The sequence below is a fragment of the Danio aesculapii genome, chromosome 2 (assembly GCF_903798145.1).
Source record: "Danio aesculapii chromosome 2, fDanAes4.1, whole genome shotgun sequence".
Taxonomy (NCBI): Eukaryota; Metazoa; Chordata; class Actinopteri; order Cypriniformes; family Danionidae; genus Danio; species Danio aesculapii.
This window is the reverse complement of record NC_079436.1, coordinates 44049932-44070580: the sequence shown is the minus strand read 5'-3', so window position 1 is coordinate 44070580 and position 20649 is coordinate 44049932. Positions and strand designations below refer to the sequence as shown.

General features: G+C 37.2%; 1 protein-coding gene across 4 annotated transcripts in view; it reads left to right on the top strand.

Moving 5' to 3' along the window:
* The window catches only part of kirrel1b (kirre like nephrin family adhesion molecule 1b), a 74415-nt gene that overhangs the window by 22607 nt on the left and 31159 nt on the right, over window positions 1–20649 (top strand). For all 4 annotated transcript variants that reach the window (XM_056480367.1, XM_056480350.1, XM_056480360.1 and 1 more), the window contains exons 2-4: window positions 15762–15914; window positions 16952–17101; window positions 20443–20600. In XM_056480367.1, the coding sequence (XP_056336342.1) occupies window positions 15762–15914; window positions 16952–17101; window positions 20443–20600 (461 nt within the window). The remainder of the gene's footprint in view (window positions 1–15761; window positions 15915–16951; window positions 17102–20442; window positions 20601–20649) is intronic.

The following is a 20649-nucleotide window of genomic DNA, read 5'->3' as shown; positions in this document are numbered from 1 at the left end:
AGTACACCCAAATTTATGTTACAGAACAGTACAAATTTAAAAAGGAAAAATCAAGAGAAGCAAAATAAATGGAAAAAAAAATTGTGAAATTTTTATAGGTTTTTTTTTTTGCAATATTTTGCTTAATTTTAACTGTATTATCTTTCAAATTCTTGCACATTTTTTTACACTTATTTTTTTAAGTATGTTTGGTGACTAAAATATTATTTTAATAAATATATCTGTTTAATAAATCTGTTTTGTTTAAATGCACCAAAATACATTGCCTATATTCACATTCACTGAGAATAAAAATATTAATTTTCAAAATGGGGTCTACTCAATTATGCTGCGCACTGTATATATATAATTAGTAAAAGAGATTGTTCATATTATTTTTTCACATACCTTCACACACACATGCTCATTCCCTCCACACACACCCCCCCACCGCCACACACACACACACACACACACACATGCACTCAATCACTGCTCCTTTTCCATGCGCACACATACACACATTAGATTTGCAAATGGAAGCAGCTCTGCCTGAATGAGTGGGTGCACTGGAGAGCCGAGAGGAAGAGAAGATAACGAGAGATGTGCTTTCCCTCTTCCTTAATGTGTCTTTTGTGTTTTTTGCCTGTCTGTCTCTCTCAGGATACCCTCCTCTTTAGTTACCATGGCGACGGCATGCTTCCCCCCCCCTCATCTGTCTACCTTCTTACTCGCATTCGCCTCTTTCTTTCCTCTGTTATTATACCTGTTCATTCTGTCTTTCTTTGTGTTTTCAGTCTGTGTGTCTGTCGCTAATGTGCCTGTACTGTGGAAGACCTGTCGTTTGTCCGTCCGCTTGTTCGTCTGTCAGTCTGTGTGAAATTGTTTGCTGATTCTCTCTAAACATTATCACTGGAGACAGTGTGCGCAGGGTGGGTAGCAGCCAGCACGCATATAAAGAGAGATTTTTTTGGGGTAATTTTCGCAGACGACAGTTGTTGCCATGGCGACAGAACTTTAGGATTTGGATGGAAGCAGCAGAGGGAAGAATGTGGGAGAATGGATGGAAACAGTGTTAGAGATAACTGGATGTATGGAGAGAGAGAGAGAGAGAGAGACAGAGAGAGAGAGAGAGAGAGGGAGATTTTCGGGAGACGACCCTCTGCATGTTCCAGATTTTTGGTGGTGCGCTGGCGAGTTGAATATGTCACACTGCCTACTGCAGCTGCTTTCTTTTGTCATTCCAATATGTCTATTTAAATTTAAATTTTGTAGGGGGAGGGTACAGGGGAGTGTGTCCAGAAAAATTAAAGGAAAGTAGATTTTGAAATATTATGAAGAAAATATGAGTGGACATAATCTGTTTTATATGGGCTGTTGAGTCGTTAGGCTATTATGGGTGGTTGCCAGGGTGTTGCTGCCTGGTCACTAAGGACTGCTGAATGGTTTTTAGGACATTGGCATGCAGATGTTATGGTTGCCTGAGTTTCCCTTTAGGGGTTGTGGGAGGGAACTGTAAAGGATTTGTTGGTGAAAAGGTAATAATTAAATCAAAGAAATAAAAAAAAAAAATAATAATAAAAAATTTAATGAATAAGTAAACGTAAAAAATCTAAATGAATTATAAATGAAAATTAAGCTAAAAGTAAAATATTTAGTTTGTTTATCTGCATGTCATTTGACCACACTGATATGATATTAACTTACAATCACAGGGGGTGAAATTATTTCTGTAAACAAGGATAGGTCAGAGTTTTCGATCTGTTAGATGCCACGGAACCCCTAAATACATGATCATCCTTATATGAGGGACCCCTATTCTATAATGTAAAGGTGTCTTAAATAAAGGGCAAATTTATACTGTAAAAAGTTCATTATAAATGATCTAAAAATATTGAGTGTCACATGGAAATAACTATTTTCACAGCTCTCCTTAAGCCAGATGGTTTAGGGTGATATTCATGTCCATAATGCAATTAGTGCTTCCTAATTTGTCATTTTAGTTAATAAATTAAAGTGGTAGTTCGCCCAAAAAGGAGAATTAAGTGACAGATTACTTCAAAAAAAAATCTTTTGTGGTCTTGAAAAAAAAAAGAATGGCATATTGAATTGGAGAAAAAACACTCATGAATGAATTAAAATTTTCAGGTAAACTATCCCTTTATATTATTATAGATTTTTTCTTCTATAATGAGCTTTATGTTTTGCAAATACTAAGACCTAACATCAAATAAAAATGTATTCAAATATTTATTATTTAGTCTCAAGTTCTGATGAGAGCTTCTGACTTTTTTCAGTCCTGCTACCTTTTTTTACCTTTCACTTGTTCCAAACCTGTATGAGTGTTTTACTGTACTTCTCATGAACACAAATGGATGTTTTTAAAGAATTTTGGTGATTAAACTGTTGTTAGTTCACATTGACTTTCATAGTATTTCTTTACCTATTATTGAAGTTGATGGTCCCCATTGACTTCAATAATAGTTAAAGAAATATTATTGAAGGCAATGAAAAATCCAGGTTTATACAAACAGGTTAAACAGTTTTGAAAATCAGAACTTGAGACTAAATATTAAATATTTTAATACAATTTTATTTGGAGTCACAGATTTTTTGTATTTGCTCAACATACAGCTCATTGTAGAAAAACCCATAATTCATTTGATGGATGGGCCCTTTTTGTTTTATTTATTTACTAAAAGGAAAAATTAGTATGCAGTAATTGTGCTATGAGCATGAATAACATCTTAAACCATCTGACTTGTTAAGGAGAGCTGTAAAAATACCTATGACACTAAATATTTTTAGATCATTTATGTTTTTTTTACAGTATAAATTTGGTCTTTATTTAAAGGGGTGGTTCACTACGATAACATATTTTAAACTTTATGTTTAATGTATCTGTGTGAACATAAATGACATCTCTGAATGTATTATGCTCAAAGTTCAATGCGAAGAGAGACATTGGCTTTTACAAAGTTAGCTTAGCAAATTAAATTTGGGGACTACAAAAAAAAAAATACATCCGGGCTAGTGAGATCACAAACGCTTCAGGTTATGTGCATACACCCCACACAGCGAAGGGGCGTGGCCAGAGGTGCAGTAATGTTATAGCAGAGAAAGCTAAAATGCTGCTATTTCCACAGAGCTTCTTCTAATTCTATATTTGGGCTTGCAAGGCACATGACACAAAGAGAGAAGTGCTTACTATTTAATTTGAATTATGTTCCAGAGAATTACAAAAAAAGATATAGCTCCAGCATTTGACAAAGGACAGCTTCCAGAATCTCTCCCAGTTCAGTGCTGGATTCAGCTAAAAAATCCTCAAAGAAGGAGCAGCTCCAACCATAATAGATGAAGCTGTGAATTGTAGCCACAACCTGTAAGTATTTTTATTTGTTAAAATTGATCTGTTTCATGCATAGTTTCTAGCCTTAATGGTATGTTAAAGCGAGGACGTAAACAATGATGTAAACAACGAGAAATGCTGTTTGGCACCGTTAACAATTTAACTACAAATTCATATTGATCCATCAAACCGCTGTAAACTGCCACAATCTTCAGCAGCGCTGCAGTCTATGCATGACCCAATCTATGCATGTCTCTCTATGCGGCAGCTTTCTGTGCATTCTACATCTCAAATAACGAACTCGCATATTACTTTTACTATATTTATACATATTACTATTATTTCATATTACTTACACATGCTTTTAAGCCGAATATATATGAAAGACACTTGTCAGATTTTATTTTACAGAGCAGGCGTGAGGTTCAGCTGTGTGCTCTTCAATTTATGTCTAATTCAGGCTCAACCTGACACGGCTACACTGACTGACAGTATTTACACTGCCGAGACGCGGCGCATGCTAGTGACTGAATGTGACGCTTCCTGGTGATGTGGAGCCGATCTGCGAATCATAGCACATTATGTTAGCTGAACAATCAGAGCCTCTTGAGGGTGGGCTTTCGGAGGAAGTTTTCACGCTAGCTGAGTAGCAGTATGTAATTAAAATAAGATATATAAAAAAAAAAACGAATAGAAGCATGCGCACACATTGCTTTGCATCATATACTGTAAACACAACCATAAACACTCTCGACCACCCCTTTAAGACACCTTATATGGTCACCAATGGAAACTGAATGTCAACTGGTGGTCATGTCTGGTACTGCGGTCAAAAAAAATCTTGCTGAAAGCAAATTTTTTAAATTTTATTAAAACTTGGAATACAATTTATTCAGACATTTAGCTTTGTTTTTCTGTAAAATGTGAACTAAAACTTTTGTAAAATACATATTTTTGTGTAATAAAGTAAAATATACATTTACTTTTGTTATTTTCATAAACTTAAAGGCACATAACTTTTAATTACTTCAACTTTTTTTGAACTTTTTTCACTTTAGCTACAATCTGACAAGTGTCTTCTTTAAAATAAGACCAAACTTAAATCTTAAATGCACCAAAGCATTGAAGTTGAACATGTCATTTTTATGTTAAAAAAGCTGGGTTAGTTAAGTTACTATCATATATGAAAAGTGGGTAAAAACTTGAGGGTGGGTAAATGGCATGTAAATTTTCATATTTTTTTTTAGTGGCAAGGCAAAGATTTTCTTTCGTCAAGTTAGAGAAGTGGAGTCTAAATGAGAAATGGCATGACAGACATTTCTCAAACTCCTAATTAAAAAAGAGGCGCATGACATGAGGTGCGATGGAAAGTTTCTGAGCAAGAGAAGAAAGTGGAAAGAAAAAGGAGGTAAAGGAAATGCCTCACATTCTTTCAGTGCTGTGAAAGAGAAAGTGTCTGCGAGATGATCGGATGGAAAAAGGAAATGGACAGTCGGGATGAGCTGGAAAAACTAGAGGAAAGATAAATAAAGGTAGAGCGTTCACATACCAGAAAGAAAGAGGAACATAGAGGCTGAGTGTGCATGCAGGAAAAGGAAAAGAAAAGAAAGAAAATATGACAAACGGGGTGCCTTCATATGTCCTGCACCCCATGGAGATGACCTTTGACCTTTTTATCAGCCTGTTGACACAACGAGGTCAGTGGGTCGAAGCCTGAAGAAGCTAAACAAACACACATTATGGCCACTGTAGTCACACTTCATTTACATTTCTCACACTCGCTCCTCTGCAAGTGAAGAAACAGCAGAATTTCATCATAGTTTCAATTTAAATGGCTGCCTTAATTAGTGGTACGCACACACACACACACACACACACACACACACACACACATACAGTATAAGCACTTTTATCTGAGGGAAGATGTAGATGTTTCTGCAGCATCTCTCTGGGGTTAAATCTCTCTCTCTCATCCGCTCCTCTGAGCATCGGTTTGCTTGGGATTCCTGGGACGGGAGGAATGTGTGAAATGAAATATTAATGAAATGAAGGGCGTTTGGCGAATCTTTTACGCTGTCCTGTTTCTGTGCCACTGCTAATGTCGAGGGTCAGCAGGTCCCCCTGAGGCCCGTCGTGCGCTGAGTGACATTTGAGTGGTTTGGCAGAATGTCCTTAAGCATGTAACTCCTGCACACAACACGCCGCTGTTTACAGAACAACGTCTTGTGGTGTGTGTCTGTGGTTTTTGAGCACCGAGGGTTGCTGTTGTTGTTTTTGTTGAATACATATGCTTGCCTGAGAGATAAACTATTAACAAAGAGCTTCTTTATTGGCATCCAAGATTCCATTAAGAAACTTTAACATCCATGGAAACTTTCTATATTACAAAAGGTTTTTTTACAGTGAAAAAGGTTCTTTCAAGGAAATGGTCTTGGTCTTGAAAAACGCAAAATTTTTTACTAAATGATTCTTTAAGGAACTCGAAGAGGTTCTTCTATGGCAGCGGTTCCCAAACTGGGGTGCGCTCACACCTTGGGGTGCACAGTCCGACCACAAGGGGTGCGCAAGAAAATGTTTGTAATGGCGAAAAATGTTATCTTTTATTATTTTTATGCATTTGTTTTGGGTGAAGTTCACATCATATTTCTGAGAGAAAAGAAATTCACTGAGAGAGAAACAAAAAAATCACATTACAAATTGTAATTTACAACCTATCATGAATAGTCATCTCGCTGTTCCACGTCTGTCACAATAGCCCGTCCTTTCACATTTGGCACTATCGTACATTCGAAAAAAAAATTCCGCTTACTATAGTCATCAACATGGACACCTGGTTAAAAACTGGCACTTTAAAAAAGTCAAGCGAGAGTGGGGATGAACCATCTACATCGGCCTTTTCTCTGGAGACGTGCAGCAGCCTTGAATATATGGCGGGGCACGACAATAAGGCGATACGCTTGGGCCATCACAGTGGAAACCCTATGTTGGTTTTTCTTGGCACATTTATTTTTAAGAGTGTACAGTAGGAGGCAGCACAGTGGCTCAGTGGTTAGCACTGTCGTCTTACAGCAAGAAGGTCACTGTTTCAAGTCCCGGCTGGGTCAGTTGGCATTTCTGTGTGGAGTTTGCATGTTCTCCCTGTGTTCCCTGAGTTTGCATGTTCACCCACAGTCCAAAGACATGCGGTATAGGTGAATTGAATTAACTAAATTGGCCATAGTGTGTGAATGAGTGTGTATGGGTGTTTCCCAGTAATGGCTTGCGGCTGGAAGGGCATCTGCTGTGTAAAACATATGCTGAAATTGTTGGCGGTTCATTGCGCAGTGGCGACCTCTGAAATAGGGACTAAGCTAAAGGAAAATGAATGTATGAATATATAGTACAGTGTACAGTAGGTACCTTTTCATTATAGCCTTTTAATACTAGGGAAAACATTTCACAAAAGTGAATGTGTTCAAGTGTTGATAAGTTGCACTGTGCAAGCTCAGGGTAAATAGTTTGACCTACAATGAGGTGTCATTATTCTTTTCAGAATTCAACCATTGTATTCTATGTCATAATTAAGTTTTGTAGATTTAACAAATTACTTTTCTCAGACTTTGCAAACCCTAAAACCGTAATACAAATTTAAGAAAAAAGCAATATCATTGACATGATAAATAGTACTATATTATATGAAAAACAAAGATAAATTAATCTGGAGAAACACAACACAGTGAACCCAAATATTCTGTAATACAAATGTTAAAACACTAAACATTGCATTTATAAAATGATAATAAATAAATAGAAAATGTGAATATTTGATTGTTTGTTTTAGTCGTTTGGAATGAAAATTTCCCAAACCTTATATAAGAGCAACCCCATCTAAAATGCAGGATGCATGTTCAGAAAAAGGTGGATATGCTGGATATAACCAGGCCCAGTTTGCTATCAGTTTTTACTGCACTGTTTACATTTTCAGCACTGAATTTGTGAAAAAAAAAAAGCTATTTGCCAAAAATGTGTTGAATGGTGCAATACACCCTGCATAGCTACATTTTATGTAGACTGGCTGTTATGCCCATCTGTTATATGCAACTGTGTGATGTGATATTGCTTTTATTCACTTTTTTACAGTTCAATGAGCAAGTGAACTGTAAAAACCACCCTCTTTTATTTGGAATACTGAATCTGCTGCTTCTAGTTTATTTGACATCAAACCTTGAAAAAAAAACATAACATCAGATCTTGATATTTTTCGTCATTTTTTAATAAGCAATTTTTTTTTGCTTTCATCTGTTAAAAAAAAAGTTTAATATTCATTAATTTACTATTTAGAAACAAAATAATTACTTCTTCTTCGTTGCGCTGTCAGTGACAAACAAAGCCAGGTTTAAACAGTATCTATTATCAAGAAACATTCATTTAAAAATTCAATAATCAATTAAAATGGAATTTAGGGTTTGTATTTTTTTTTTTCTGAACACAGCAATTTATTCAGCACAACCCTCTACATGTATTATTGGTTTTCTGTAGCTCTTGATTGTACATGAGTTAAAGTGCATTGGGAGTGAACATGTGCACTCAAAAATGTCTACTATGGTCTGTTTCCTCAAACAGTGCCATATTTTAAGGGATGTTCATCCAAAAAGGAAAATCCTAACATCATTTACTTACATCTTACTGGTTCAAAACCTGTTTGAGTTTCTTTCTTCTGATGAACACAAAATTAGTTTTTTGAAATCTTGGCTGGCACTCATTGACTCCCATGTTTTTTTTTTTCATTATTGGATGAACTTAATTGATTTAGTTACAAATTTGAAAATAAAACAAGGGTTTAGTGTGTCAAATTACTTCATTTACTGTACATTAAAATTCTTCTTTCAATTTAAATTAAGAACAAAAAAAACAATTCAGATGGTGAACAAATTGATAGTAAAAAAGTGTGTGCGTATGAAATGTGTTGCCAGATTTAGAGGAAAAAAGTCAGTGTATACTGTTGACTCAGAGGTGTAAACATATGAATGGACAGAGTGAATGAAGGAGATGGAGGAGGTAGTGAAGGGATCAAATAAATGCAAAAAAAAACCTAAAAGAAAGAGAAGCGAGGGCTAAAAGGAGCAAAAGAAGAGGAGTGAGGTGAAAGACGAGTATGTTTGAAGAGTAGGATGAAATCAGAGGGGGGAGAAGAAGGATTCAAAGTACTGTAAAAGCAGAAATTGAAATCGTATCTGTTTGTTTCTCTCCTCACTTCCATTTATATTTCCCTCAGGAATGAGTGGGATAAAGAGAAGTGGGAGAGCTTTATTCACACTTTTCCTAAAGAGATCAACAAACATGACATAGGAAAGGACATAGGCCTAGATATGTAAAGAAGGTAAATAAAGGGAAAGGCAATCACAGACACAGACACACACACACTCTCTGATGTTAATGAGAGCTGATGTGTGTGGAGAGGTTAGCATATTTACTTCCCTAAAAAAGCAATTAGTGCCACAGAGAAATGAAATGAAAATCTGAATAAAATATGGCTTGAAACAGATGGAAGTGAATGAGAGTATTTGTGGAAATGGGTTGAAGAAAAAACAAGACAAGTAGAGTGGCAAGAGACAGGGAAAATAAATATCAAAAGTGCTAAAAAAATATCTTGATCTTTTAAAATTAATTTGGGTCAGATTAATACGAATATATTTTTAAATGTATTCATATTTTTATCAAAATATGTTTATAAACAAATATATTGTACATGTTAAATAAAATATATTCAGAATATAAATGTTAAATTGTTGTTATCACACACTACCTAGATTTTGTGACACCTCTTAAACTAAATATGCATTCAATTTAACAAATTAATTGTTTTTAAAATCTACAAATAGTTTTACACTATAGAATACAATATGCATTATTGATTTCTTTCAAGTTAATTTCAGCTGTTACTTTAGCTCTCAATACTTGACAAACATGGTCAAGCTGTTATATCTTTGGGGAAGAGAACAGAGACAGATTAAATAAAATGATGAGTTGATTTGAAGATTAGATTGTACCAACTAATCATGGTAACCCAGGTTCATTCTGATTACGTATCCCTATATACATTTATAGAGAGAGCAAAATACATCCCAGGAGATACGTTTTTTTGCAGTTTTTGTTTTTTTGTGAGTCCACCACAGGCTGCTGTGTATGCTTTTTCAGATCTCAAAATTCTTCTCACGTAAATCCACCAGAGGCCGCTGTCAACTGACTGACTGAATGACTGACTGACTGACTGACTGACTGACTGATCCCTTTTCTAAACCCAACCAAGTGTTTTAAAAAGCACCGATTGACCCACCCCCCGCCTTCCCTAAACCCAACCGACAGTGTTTTAAAAAGAAATCCAGAAAAAGAAAAACCCTCACGGCAGCCTGATTTTTACCACATTTTTACCTGGTTTTTAGATTTTACAACATTTTCACCCTGCTATTTACTTGTTTATTTTATTTTTGAATTTTGTATTTGTCTTACCTGCTTTCTGAAACCGTCCTTCCATTCTTCATCGTTGTAGTCAACTCTGCTGTGCGTTTAAAGTCTGCTGACGTACGTGTCGAGTTACCGGACAAACTGGTAACCGCATGAAAGCCGTCCACACGGAGGTAAGCGGTCAGCTGGTAAGCGTTAAATGGAACAGCGTAGTAGTGTTCCCCATACGATCCTCTGGCTACATAATTCGCGATCTCCAGAGATGTATATAGGGTTACATTTTCAGATTGAGCCTATGTTGCATCATGGGGTCCATTGAAAAAAATATAACTATTTCTCTGATCCCATTTCTTTGGAAAAAGAATCACAGACAAATGTTGCTACAACAAAAACACAACTTCCAAGAAGATGTTTAGAGGAATAGATCATCCTAAAAAAAATACTGCTGTTATTTACTCATCCTCAGATCTTTCAAGGTGTAGGTAACCTTTGGTCTTCAGTGGAACATGGAAGATGATTTTGAGCTGAAACCATGGTCAGTGGTGATTCATAAAATGCAGTGGATATACTTTCCTGTACAGTACAAGGCAAAGATCAGACCCCTGAAACATAAGGGTGACTGGGGTTAAATTAACAACAAATTTGTATGTCTTGTTCAATTAAACACACTGTGTATTTCAGTGAAGTGATTCAGTGATTCAAATCTTTGATTCATTCAGCATCTCTTTTTGCCATTCCCTTTATAATGCCAGCAGGTGACAATGAATCGTTGAATCATTCACTCAAAAGCACACTGTTCAAAATAAAAAATAATCATTTGCTTTCACAGCCATACAAAAGCACTAGCTAAACGTTCACAATCACTTGACTGGAAGCTTGTGCCTTTTAATGAAGAAACACAAGAATACCACTGAAGGCAATGAAAACAAAAATTATTGTTCGTTTGAAAATGTGCAGAGAAGCACCTTGTTATACCATATGCATACAGTAAATCTGTTTACATTTATTAGTTTTTATCTGGAAACGTCAATCAGTGTAATATATACTTTATAATTGCACTATTGAGCAACACGGTGGCTCAGTGGTTAGCACTGTCGCCTCACAGCAAGAAAGTTACTGGTTTAAGTCCTGGGTGAGTCTGTTGGCATTTTTGTGTGGAGTTTGCATGTTTTCCTGGTGTTCGCTCTGGTTTCCCCCACAGTCCAAGAACATGCGCTATAGGTAGATTGAATAAACTAAATTGACCGTACTGAATGAGTGTGTATGAAAGTTTTCCAGTACTAGGTTGCAGCTGGAAGGGCATCTGCTGTAGACCCCTGATGAATGAAGGAACTAAGCCATACTGTAGGTCTCAAACTCAATTCCTGGAGGGCCACAGCTCTGCACAGTTTTGCGGTAAAGTCTAGATCAGATACGCGGCCAGCCGGAAGTGCAATATGCACATTAATATAGCAGCATTTTTTATGACACTGTACAACAATAATTAATATTTTTACAGTACTGTGACGGTTGGGTTTAGTGTTGGGGTGGGGGTAGGCGTTAAAAAATACAATTTATTGAGTAATTTAATAGATATCATAAACAATACTCGGTACAACTACTGTTTTACAGTACTGTGATGGTTGGGTTTAGGGTTGGGGTGGGGGTAGACGTTAATAAAATACAATAAATGGGAAATTTCATAAATAATATAAATAATTCTCGTTAACTTCCGGCCACATCCGATCTAGCCACAACACAGTTTTGCTCCAACCCTAATCAAACACACCTGATCCAACTAATCAAGACTACTCTACTACTCTTGAACACCTTGATTAGTTGGATCAGGTGAGTTTGATTAGCGTTGGAGAATTACTGTGCAGAGCTGCGGCCCTCCAGGAATTGAGTATGAGACCTGTGGACGAAGCTGAAGCGAAATGAATGAATGAATTGCACTCGTTAATATAAAATCTAAATTTCCCTTTGTTTTGGAGAAAATTAGTCCAGAAAAGAGTCTTGGAAACAATTCATTAATCCAAGTCGGTTTTCAGTTTTATCTGCTGATATATTTTGGTACCTTAGGCAGATTTAGACATAGAGTGAATTTTAGTACTGACACACAAATACTCATGGAGATCAGACAACACACACCCACACAAAATACAGTTTTTTATTTGTGTGTAAAATTAGAGCAAGACTTCCCCCCGAGGAAGGATGTGGACAGATGATTGTTCAGTTCATTTGAACGACATGTATCCTTACTTACCTTTCTCTGCACATAATTAAAAGCCTGTGTCTGTGTAGCACAGGGCACGTTATTGCCATTCTCTGTTTGATTCTCTCTCCATGATGTTTCTGCATTTGGCTCAGCTTTTGTAAATGCTTAAAATTTGGCAGCACCACTTCAGGGATGGTTTTCTCATGCTGTAGCATCTGGAAATACTTCAGAGTTTTCAAAGATATTTTGGACGAATTGGTCTATGAATCAGACATCAGATGTTGCGTCTTTGTTCCGAGGGCACTTTGGCATCACTAATGACTAGTTAACCGAGTGAAGCTGCTTTCAGCGTTCTTATACACAGGCCAGTGTCATTAAGCGCTGTCATAAGCAGCTGTGCCGCAAAGACATGACGTCATGTCTCCGGCAGGCCAATCACAGCGCTCAGACAGATGCAAGGCTGGTTTTATGATAGCAACGTCCAGAGACCTTGACTTTGCGTCTGACTTTCTGTCTTCCATGGAATACCAAAGTCTTGGCAGCCTCAGTGCTACTAAATGGAAAAGAGCAGCCTTGGAGGATGAGTAAATGATGGGAGAATTTCCATTTTGGTGTGACACATTCCTTTATGAATGATGAAGAGTTTTGTTTTACGCCTGTAAATGTAATCCTCTGGAGGTGCTCCCTTTCTTTCTCTCACCCCTCCTTTTATTAACGAGTTTTGCCTTAATTAGCAAATTGGACTGTTACCAATAATCCTGGAGGAGTGGCGTATGCCTGAGGAGAAAGAGAGAGCGCGAGGGATACATTTTTTGGGAAGTGTCTTTTCAATGATGTTACGGTGGAATTATTTGGGATGTGGCCATAAGTGGGTGTGTGGCTTATGTTCACAAATATACTTTTTTTTTTTGGAATCGCTCTGCACTTTGATTTGTTACAATAAGACAGTCATTAACACAATCTGTCAAGATAATTGTGCTAAACATTAATCAGGGCTTAAGGCAAAAAAATTACCCTAATATTAAAAATGCACATTTGTCATGTTGCATATTAATATACAGTTCCATCAAACAAAAGAATAATATAAAATTGGGTGTTAGTACGTCTTAATTTGATCAAAAGAGACAGTAAGACATTAACACCCCATATACACTAATGTTTCATAAGTGCCAAGCATCTTTGACTATGGGAGTAGTAAATCCTTTAAATTGCTGTATTGTGTGTATGGAATAGGACTCAAGATTGTGATAATTGACCCCATGGTTAGCATAGCAACCTCATGAACGTCATCTTCTGCATTTGGCATTTGACTATTTTTTAAGTAACATTCCAGTGACTAAAGATAGCTTTTGGTTTGTGTTTTTATCTAAAGCATCATCAACTCTTTTTAAGTGTGTAGCCTATTTATTCATTCATTCATTTTCTTTTCATCTTAGACAGGGGTTACTCAGGGGTCGCCACAGCGGAATGTATCGCCAACTTATCCAGCATAAGTTTTTACTAGGGATTTCCAGATCTGATCATGTGATCGGAAATCATGCCTGATCATGCAGTTTCAGACTCGATTGGAATCGGACGTTACCACCCGATCAGCACTGGAATATATATGTATCTATATATATATTGTCATTATTTTTTAACACATCTAAAGTTGGCACAGGCACAGAGTTAGACCTCTTTCTTGACAGAAACAGTAACGTGAGCGGCATGACATCATTTTGATGCAGAGACGCTATTGGTTAAATGGCGGCAAAGTAGAACATGGAAGCAGCTTAAAGCGGAAAGCACGAGTATGTCTGTGGTCTGGAGGTATTATAAAGTTGATGATGACAACATTGCCATAGCAAACTATAAGATATGTTAATTTGGGGTTGCCTGCTGGGTATTTTAAGTTGATGTGCTATTTGTTTTTATATATTATATTTTTTTCATATTCACTTCAAGTCCAAAAGTGAAGAATTGATGTTATTTATTACTTTATTGTTGTTCAAGCTACCTCACAGAAGTGCTCTGTTGGTTAACGGAGTTGTTGAATGTTAAAATAAGGTGAATTAAATAAAAATAAGGAACATCCTAGATCTGTTTCTTCGCTCTTATTTTTCTTTTTTAGGTATTATAGAAGTATCGGATCGGGTTTCGGTATCGCTAGATACTAAAAATCAAATGACTCGGACTTGGATTTGAAAGCAAAAATAACCTGATAGGGACATCCCTAGTTTTTACTCAGCAGATACCCGTTTAGTTTGAACCAGTGACCTTCTTGCTGTGAAGCGACAGCTCTACACACTGCACCACCGTGTCACTGTGATGCCCGCAACCCAGCACTGGAAAACACCCATACAATCTTGCATTCACACCCACTCATACACTACGGACAATTTAGCTTACCCAATTCACTTATACCACATGTCTTTGGACTTTTGGGGGAAACTGGAGCACCCGGAGTAACCCACACCAACACAGGGAGAACATGCAAACTCCACACAGAAATGCCAACTGACCCAGCCTGGGCTTAAACCAGTGACTTTCTTGCTGTGAGGCGATCGTGCTACCCACTGCCACTACCGTGACGTCCCTCGAATAAATTATTTAATTCGGAAATTTATATTCGCCAAGGAAACCTGAAAAAAATGTATCACCGTTTCCACAAAAATATCAAACAGCAAGGATTTCTGAACAATTTTTCATGATCATGTGAAAAATTAAGGATTGGAATAATGTTTCAGCTTTTATATCACTATATAAACACTATGTGAAGTTTCATAAACTAATTTCGAGAGGGGCACGTGATATGATTGAGCACGTCTGGCCACTCATCAGTAATCAGTAATAATCCAATCAGAGTGATCCTAGTTTACTATAAATGGATCATTTTCTCCCTAATGTTTTATCTTCGTTTGGAAGAATCCCCCCTTCCACCCCTTCTCCTCCTTTTCCTCCCTTTTCTAAAAGGGGGAGCTCTCGAGACCTACCTGATCTCGGATCTCCTGATATGCTTATCGACCGGGCGGGAGCCCTGGGCTCAAATATCTCCGAGCTCAGGGTTCTCTCCCGGGACAGCATGCCAAACCTGCTTTATACGCCAAGCATATCTAAGTGGGAACTCTTGAAATATTTTTATATCACTGCATAAATTATGTTTGAGAATATACTAAAAAAAAACTTTTTATTGTAATAATATTGCTAGATATTACAATTTGTAATTGTAGTGTATTTTTGGCAGATTCTACATAGTTCTATGTTAAAGGCTGATTTTTAAAATTATTATTATTTGACATGGACATCACAATTACACTGGACAACCAAATGCATTTGTTTAAGTGTTTAAGCAGACTTGCTAATTCTCAACAGCTGTCCACGGGAGGCTTGACACAAAATGAAAATAAAATACATTATAATTCTTTAAATAAAATTACTGTAAGGCAGAAGCCAAGGCGGCATGATCAAACAAACTGAACAGAAAAAACTGATTAACCAAAAGAGGTCTTACTTTGGTACAAGACAATCACCATTAGCAGTTGCTCTGTGAGAGATCTGAGGCTTACTGATTAGATCTGAAAACACCATTGGAACATGATTATTTAAACATTTAATTTATTAATTTAACTGTTAATTATTAATTGTTAATTGTTATTCCATTGTTCTGCACACTTAATATTTCACACAAATACATATAAAAATCTAAAAGTTGACACAAGCAGGACACATTTTGACTCATAAAAAGATTTCGACATTGTAAAATCTTGTAATGTAACATGGAACCTCAATTCTGCTTCTCTCTTTCTCTGCCAGTGTTCAGCGGGCCACGGTTTTCTCAGGAGCCGGCAGATCAGTCTGTGGTGATCGGCGAGAGGGTGGTTCTGTCCTGCGTCGTGTTTAACTACACCGGCATCGTACAATGGACCAAAGACGGCCTCGCTCTTGGAATCGGAGAAGATCTAAGGGGTGAGCACACACATACACAAACCAAGGGCGTTGTGCTCTTTTTTTTTTTTTTAAGAAGAAACAAGTGTCTGAATGGGATGACTTAAGTGCTTTAGGTGAGAAGATGAGACCAAAGGGAAAAAGAACAAGACAAGGTAGTTTAGCGGTCCAGTGAGCACAAAAGGGGACGTTGGCATAAATAAGTGAATAAATAAATGAAAAAATAAATAAATCATTCATCATGTGATTACAGTGTGTTTTATTTCAATGGAATAGTACTAGTATGAGCAATAGCTGTAAAACAGGGATTTTTAACTGTAGAACAAATGACTGACCAGATTTGAACACTATTTTTATCTACACACATTTAAGAGATAAAATTATATGTCCATTTAGCTGAGATATCTGTCGATTCTAATGTATATGAGCAACAAATATGCAACATACAGTCTGTCTTTTGAAATAAAGCAAGAGACATATTTTTTTTTCTCCTTTGTTGTCCAGAAATTGCCATTTTCTTTCTTTGTCCTCTGTCTTTCTCTCCTTCCCCCCCTTTTTTTTTTGGACGTGTTGATCTTTTGTCCGCTCTCTAATCACAGACACATACACATATAGATGTGCAAACACGCGCACAGGTTAAACGTCTGCTCACTGATTGGTTGAGCTAAAGGATGATGTAATCGTTGCCAATACTTTTGTCCTCCTGGTATCCAGATCGATGATGTCATAATGTGTATGTGCAAGAGAGAGAGAGAGAGAGAGAGAGAGAGCGTGCAGTCAGAATGCCAATGTGCTATAGTGCTGCCCTCTGCTGACCAACACACTTCCTACAAGCCAATACAATCACTGCTGGGCAAAACTGGCTGGATATAATATATGCTTGGGTTTTAAAATTCAAAGATCGCTAGACATTTTGATGAATATATTATGGATATGCATACTTGTTTCAGCTGTATGTTTAAGTAAAAATCACGTAATAATCGTCCTTTCACCTCAAGACAAAAGAGGTGCTGTATATGTTGTGTGTTAAAGTGTGCTGATGTGTGTGTATGTTTCAGCATGGCCACGGTATCGTGTATTGCGTATAATGGACGTTGGGCAGTATAATCTGGAGATCACGTCAGCGGATCTGACCGATGACTCCCTGTACGAGTGTCAGGCCACTGAAGCTGCTCTGAGGTCCAGAAGAGCAAAGCTCACAGTTCTGAGTGAGTACACACTTAATATGCTGGGAAAATTATATTATGCATAATGTGCTGTTGGTTAAAAATACTGGATTTCTGGCATAGAAATCTCATCATCTGAAATGTTCATTCATTCATTCATTTTCTTTTCGGATTAGTCCCTTTATTAATCTGGGGTCACCACAGCGGAATGAACTGCCAACTTATCCAGCACATGTTTACGCAGCGGATGCCCTTCCAGCTGCAACCCATCTCTGGGAAACAGCCATACACACTCATTCACACTCATAGACTAGGTACAATTTAGCCTATCCAATTCACCTGTACCACATGTCTTTGGACTGTGGGGGAAACCAGAGCACCCGGAGGAAACCCACACGAACGCAGGGAGAACATGCAAACTCCACACAGAAACACCAGCTGACCCAGCCGAGGCTCGAACCAGCGACCTTCTTGCTGTGAGGCGACAGCACTACCTACTGTGCCACTGCGACGCCCATTTGAAATGTGCTACAATTTATGTTCCAAAACGACACTTAAAGGGATAGTTTACTTAAAAAGGTTTTTTTTGGTAAAATAATAATAATAATAATAATAATGAGTAGTCATTTACTCGTCCTCCACTTGTTTAAAACCTGTTTGCTTTTTCATTCTGTTGAACACAAAAGATGATATACTGAAGAATGATGGAAACCATTGACTTCCATTAAAATAGATATTTTTTTTACTTACAATGAAAGTCAATAGTTACCGGTTTCTGAAATACTTCAAATAATCATCTTTTGAAAAAAAGGATGAGTAATTCATAATTCAATTAACACCAAGCATGCTTAGGACACAAACATTTAACTATGTCCCATTTCAGAGGCACAGTCTCAGAGGCATGCTTGTTTAGCATACTGTAGTTTTCTAAAGTTGATGTTTATAATGAATTATATTTATAATTTTTTGTTTATTACAATGCAACCAGAAAGTATTCATAGCGCTGTTACAGCCTTATTCCAAAATGGATTAAATTAATTAATTTCCGCAAAATTCTACACACAATACCCCATAATGACAATGTGAAAAAAGATTTTTTGAAATTGTTGCAAATTTTTTAAAATTAAAACACCTGAAAAATCACATGTATATAAGTGTTCACAGCCTTTGCCGTGAAGCTCTAAATTGATCTCAGGTACATTCTGTTACCACTGATCATTCTTGAGATGTTTCAGCTGCTTAATTGAAGTTCACCTGTGGTAAATTCAGTTGATTGGACATGATTTGAAAAGGTCCAGGGTTGATAGTGCATGTCAAAGCACAATCCAAGCATGAAGACAAAGGAATTGTCTGTTGACCTCTGAGGCAGGATTGTCTCGAGGCACAAGGCTGGGGAAGGTTACAGAAAAATTTTTGCTGCTCTGAAAGTTCCAGTGAGCACAGTGGCCTCCCTCATCCGTCAATGGAAGATGTTTGGAACCACCAGGACTCTTCCTAGAGCTGCCCGGCCAATTAAGCTGAGTGATCGGGGGAGAAGGGCCTTAGTCAGAAAGGTGATCAATAACGCGATGGTCACTCTGTCTGAGCTCCAGCATTCTTCTGTGGAGAGAGGAGAACCTTACAGAAGGACAATCTGTGCAGCAATCCACCAGTCAGGCCTGTATGGTACAGTGGCCTGACAGAAGCCACATGGAATTTGCCAAAAGGCGTCTGAAGGACTCCCAGACCATAAGAAACTAAATTCTCTGGTCTGATGAGACTAAAATTAAACTCGAGTGAATGCCAGGCGTTACGTTTGGAGAAAACCAGGCACCGCTCATCACCAGGCTAATATCATCCCTACAGTAAAGCATGGTGGTGGCAGCATCATGCTGTGGGGATGTTTTTCAGCAGCAGGAACTGGAAGACTAGTCAGGATAGAGGGAAATATGAATGCAGCAATGTACAGAGACATCCTGAATGAAAACCTGCTTCAGAGGGCTCTTGACCTCAGACTGGGGTGATGGTTCATCTTCCAGCAGGACAATAACCCAAAGCACACCACAAAAATATCAATGGAGTGGCTTCGCAACAACTTGGTGAATGTCCTTGAGTGGCCCAGCCAGAGCCCAGATCTAAATGCTATTGAACATCTCTGGAGAGATCTGAAAATGGCTGTACACCATCGCGTCCCATCCAACCTGATAGAGCTTGAGAGATACTGCCAAGAGGAATGGCCAAAAATTCCCAAAGACAGGTGTGCCAAGCTTGTGGCATCATATTCAAAAAGACTTAAGGCTGTAATTGCTGCCAAAGGTGCATCAACAAATTAATGAGCAAAGATGTGAATAGTTATGTACATGTGATTTTTTTTAGGTTTTTTATTTTTTAAAAATTTGCAACAATTTCAAAAAATCTTTTTTCACATTGTCATTATGGGGTATTGTGTGTAGAATTTTGAGGAAATAAATGAATTTAATCCATTATGGAATAAGGCTGTAACATACAAATATGTGGAAAAAGTGAAGAGCTATGAATACTTTTCATATGCACTGTATATCCTTACGTTTTTATGCCTTTTTCAGTTTTTATTGTTGAGTTATATGTATGCAGTGTACAGCATGTACCGTGTAGTATGCAGAAACATAAGGATTCCAGCATGAGCTCAGCCACAGAAAGTCTCTTTCTAAAGAATGCTTTCTGTTTGCTTTATTTAACATGTTTTGTAGGAACACTAATGGCAAAGATGCTGCACTGCTGCCTTGGAGCAATTTACCCATCTACATTCTTTCTTTGTTTCGTGTTTTCTGTATGTGAAGCCTTTCCGGCATGATATACATGGATTTACATTACCATTATATGCTAGGTACTATGTAAAATTCAGACCACTTTATAAAGATAAAAGAAATAATGTAGAAATAAATTGTTCACATGTTTACTAATGAAATATTTGAGGTCAGTATGATTTTTAATGCAACAAGCCTCATTTGCAACCTAATTTGATCAAAAATACAGTATAAGCAGTATCGCTGTGAAATATTTGTACAAATTTAAGATAACTATGTTTTTTTTTATAAATAATGTTTTAAAAAATAAATGTATCCCTCTAATATCAAAGCTGAGTTTTACTTTATTCAGCATTACTGCAGCATTCAGTGCTACGCAATCCTTCATAAATAAAATTTAGAAATTCAATTTGTTCGTATACAAATGCTTTTACTTTCACTTTCGATCAATTTTTTTGCATTCTTGGCTACTTTAAAAAAGCACACCATAACTGTATATAGTAGTATAGAATGCAGCTTTCAAAAGTATCCCAATATCTTATAGATTAGTATTTCTAAACATTATCTTGTGTGAAGTGTGTATCACATTTTTTGTGTGTTTTCTGTCTGTCTATGTAGTTCCTCCTGATGGTCCTATAATTGAGGGATCTCCAGAGATCCTGTTGACAGCAGGAACCTCATTTAATCTCACCTGTGTGTCTCGAGGAGCAAAGCCAATGTCAACAATTGAATGGTACAAAGATGGGATCATAGTGGAGGGAGCTCATACCAGCACTGTAAGTGAAGACATCCACTATGTGACACAACAAACACATATATACTGTA